The 4,143-nt window shown below is 43.9% G+C and overlaps 1 protein-coding gene across 1 annotated transcript; it reads right to left on the minus strand.

The window, feature by feature from the left end:
* Window positions 1–781: 781 nt before the first annotated feature.
* On the minus strand, window positions 782–3,683 carry LOC108238890 (ras-related protein Rab-39B). Its single transcript, XM_025007048.2, has 4 exons — window positions 3,577–3,683; window positions 2,224–2,453; window positions 1,809–2,079; window positions 782–963 (listed from the first exon to the last, which is right to left on the minus strand). The coding sequence occupies exons 2-4, from the start codon at window positions 2,436–2,438 to the stop codon at window positions 808–810; spliced, it is 642 nt and encodes a 213-aa protein (XP_024862816.1). The 5' UTR covers window positions 2,439–2,453; window positions 3,577–3,683; the 3' UTR covers window positions 782–807.
* Window positions 3,684–4,143: the final 460 nt, after the last annotated feature.

The raw sequence follows: 4,143 nt of genomic DNA on the forward strand, positions 1-4,143 counted from the left end.
TTTCTGATGTTATTCTTCAGCTCGTTTAAAACACTTTGGGGGTCCTACAATAAGTTTTAAAGTTGTGTTTTTCTGCTCTCACCACTAAACCACTGATAACACGAGTGGGTGTGGTCGAGAGGAAGTTTTAAGGGCCGTCAGTGAGCAGCGACAGAAACTTTCCCTTCAGACAGACAGCAAACAGACCAGTAAACACTGTTTACGGCGCCGACTCGTCCAGCCGGCAGACGCAAACACACAGCAGCATCTCAAACACCGACTCGGCTGTCCTCCAGGTTTGTTTTTCTTTAAAATTATGTATCACTTTCCCAGTACAGATGTGGCTCTCCTCTCTTGAACCCGTTCACACAAGGCTGTGGTGTGTTCAGAGCGTGATTCAGATAGAGAGAGAGATCCGTGAAGGAAACGTGGCTCAGTCGTGACATCACCGATTCAGATTTAAAAGGAATTCACCTCGAAACAAGACTCCATCTCTGGCTACAACATAACCAGCTACTGGAGTATCACTACATACACCAGGAAAGGCCAACCGTGGCATAAAGCTAAAGTGTTGCTGGCAGCTACGGGGACACGCATGCAGACTGAAAGGTCAGGGGTCACGATGCTTCTTGTGCTTCTACATCTGCTAGGGTTTTTGATTTAATCAGGCACCCGGTCGATAAAATGGTACCTTATGTGTAAACGGGACAGGAAAGGATTAACAGTCCCCCTCAGGTCCTGGCCCGAACGCAGCCACAGCAACAGGAAGCTCCGGTCCACTTGGTTTATATAACCGCCCCTCCCCACCCCACCGGCCCTGACAGTAAATCAACAGAAGCACTGCCTGCTCCCCTTCGTGACCTCCTCGGAGGAATGAACCGTGTTGGGAACAAATCCACTTTTGACGCCTTCCCAGCCGTCCTGGATCTTGATGTCCCCGCTCCGCACCAGCTCGAAGATTTCCCGCGTCAGCTCCACGAACGCCTGAAAGTATAAATAAACAAATAAAATCAGAGGCAAAATGAAAACTAAAGCTTGAGAGAATTTTGTTTAAATGCAGCACAGAAAGACAGAAGTCATTCCTCTTGGTCCCAAAACTATAAGACAACGAACAACACTGTACTTAACTATGATGGCATTACTTTGACCCCAAGTTTCAATCAGTTTTGCTCAATATTTGTTATTTAATTTAAATGTTAACCAAGTTTCCAGAACAGCATACCTGAGATCTCATTTCTTTTATGCTGGCCTCCCTACACTGGCTGCCTATTGAGTTTAGGGTCAAAGTTTTACTAAGAACCTATGATTTCTAATGGTCAAGCCCCATCATACATCAATAACCTAAAGAAAGAAATTATTTTTTCCCCACCATATCAATGGTTATTGTGTCCTTAAACTGAAAATTTGTGAGCATAGTTTGTGAAAGGCTGCCAAATATCACGTGTTGATTTACCTACAGAAACAGGCGAAGTGACTGAATATAGGTCAACATTGATAACATTCATGGAAGAGCTGTTTGGGATGGAGAAGTCTGACAATTTTGATGTGTTGATACGTATTTACACTCAGATTTGTTAAGTAAAGAATGCAGATAAAGATGCTTTGTTTACACTGAGTGTGGACCTGTGGTTTCAGAACTGCCTATCATTATATCCAGACCATTTGTTCATTTAGTTCAGGTTAACCTTTTTCTGTTTGATTCCATGTTTTGAAATGACTGCCTTTAATTCTTCCCTTGATCGAGACTTGTGAATGTGTGAGTTTGAGGTGAAGCCAAGCAGACAGGAAAAGTGCCGCGGCTCGTCCTTTCAGTGAATTAAAGTCCAAACCTTCTCCACGTTGATGGCGTCTCGTGCTGATGTCTCCACGTAGTGCATCCCGTAGGCCCCCGCCAGCTTCTCGGCCTCGTGCTGGCTCACCTGACGCTGGGCCTCCAGGTCGCACTTGTGGCCCACGAGCAGGAAGACGATGCTGTGCGGCTGGACGTGGCTCCGGGCCTCCTCCAGCCAGCTGTGGACGTTCTGGAAGGAGCGGCGGTTTGTGATGTCAAAGAGCAACAGGCCGCCCACTGAGTTACGGTAGTAGGCTCTGGTGATGGACCTGGGCGGTGACAACCAATAATTAGGCAACAAATGTAAAATTTTCAAATAGCTGGAAGAGTTAAGTGTTGATATTTTGATGTGAAAGCATGCATGAAGTGCTCAATTAGAGGTCTGAAAGCTGTGTGAGTCACGGCGCCCTCACCTGAACCTCTCCTGTCCAGCTGTGTCCCAGATCTGCAGTTTGATCCTTTTCCCCGGCTCGATCTCCACCAGGCGAGAGAAGAAGTCCACGCCGACGGTGGGGTCTGACACCTGGGCGAAGCGGCCCTCAGTGAACCTCCGGATCAGGCAGGACTTGCCCACGGTGGAGTCCCCGATGACGATCAAACGGAACTGGTAAAGCCATATCGTCTCCATGTCTCAGAATCCAACCTGTCAAGAGGAAGTCGTTCACTCAGGAGGTCAATAAGATACCAAGGAACCAAATCCTGACACTAATAACAACTATTAAAACAGGTATTCAGTTTGTTGGTTAAATTCTACTTCAGGTTATACAACCAAAGAAGCTGGGACTTTCTGCAGTGATTTACAAATTTCATGAACAACAGAACATAGTAAAGATCAAATTTTTAAGAAATTCTACCTTTTATTTCTTTATTTTTTGTAAAATAAGGTAATTTTGAACCTAATGGAAGCAACACATCACATAAAGGTTGGTACAGAGGCAACAAAAGCCTGTAGAAGTAAGTGGTCCAAATAAGAAACAGCTGCAGGAGCATTTTTCAACAAATTAGGTTGATGGACAACAGATCAGTAAGAGGAGTGGGTATAAAAAGAGCATTACAGAGAGGCTGAATCTGTCAGAAGTAAAGATAGGAAGAGGTGGAACAATTTCAGAATAATGTTCCTCAATGAAACATTTTAAAGACTTTGAATATCTACAGTTCAAAATCACATCACTCAGAAATAATATCAAGCCTCTTATGGATCACGCAAGTTGGAAGGAAATATAAGACAGTCTTCAAGCATGTAAGAGGGGGGAAACAATCAAATTCACACACTGAAAACACTTTAAAGCCTCTTTAAACTGTTTGCCTCCTTCCTCAGAGCAGCAAGTCTGTTCGAAAAGACGTGCAGATAATTCAGATTTACAGACTGCACTGATCATGGATAATTCCTGGATTACGGGGAGACAATAGAGAGCTCAAATCATCTTAGCCGTGTCCATGTGATTCACAGATGGCTGATCTAATTTTGGGGGAAGGAAGGAGGTGGAGGCCACTCCTCTCCGGCTCAATAAACAGTGGTGTAGTCAGCCCCCATGTGGATTGTAAACACACTGTGAAGCACTGAAGCAAGCCAAATATCAAGGAAGCTAAATTATGTGCTAAATATAGCACATAATTAATGTTACTCAGCTTTCTTAAAAGCCACCAACACCTTCATTACAATAAGTGATGGATTAACAGTTTTAATTTCAATTCCCACATAAGAGCATCGTTAGGAGTAGACATTTAGGACACAGCTGAATAAAAACCTATAAATCATTACCTACCTTAATGGAGAGCTCAGCAGCTGCATTAAACAAGCCCCATGTTGTGTCTTCGGAAAATGACCCCGGCTAGCAGCGTTGCTACAGTTTAGAGAAATAACCGTGCGAGAATCAGCGCGTTAACCTGTCCGGGCTTTTTTTTTTTTTTTTTTTAAAGGGTAAAACCTGGCAGCTGAGTGAGCGGGCGAGGCTGAGGGTGCGAGTTGCTGGACTGTTATTATCTCCGAGATGATGAAATGGCAGCAGGAAGACAGCAGCAGCAGCAGCATCACTCACACATCTCCTCTTCCTCTCCCTCATCAGCACCACGACCGTAACTGTTCACAGAGCTGCGCAGCGAGAAGCTCCAGGGCTGCTGCGTTTGGGTGCTGTGGGAAATGAACAGGTTCTAATAATTAGATAGTGTTTATATGTGATTATACTTGGATTAATTTGACATCTATTCAATTGTCAACTTTACTACAATAACTAGTTTGCACTACTTTAGAACAAACAAAATGAAAATAAAATTTACCTTTTATGTTTTAGGATACATATAAGTACAATGCTGTGATAATGTGACAAATGGAG

This window comes from Kryptolebias marmoratus, linkage group LG13 (assembly GCF_001649575.2).
Source record: "Kryptolebias marmoratus isolate JLee-2015 linkage group LG13, ASM164957v2, whole genome shotgun sequence".
NCBI classification, from domain to species: Eukaryota; Metazoa; Chordata; class Actinopteri; order Cyprinodontiformes; family Rivulidae; genus Kryptolebias; species Kryptolebias marmoratus.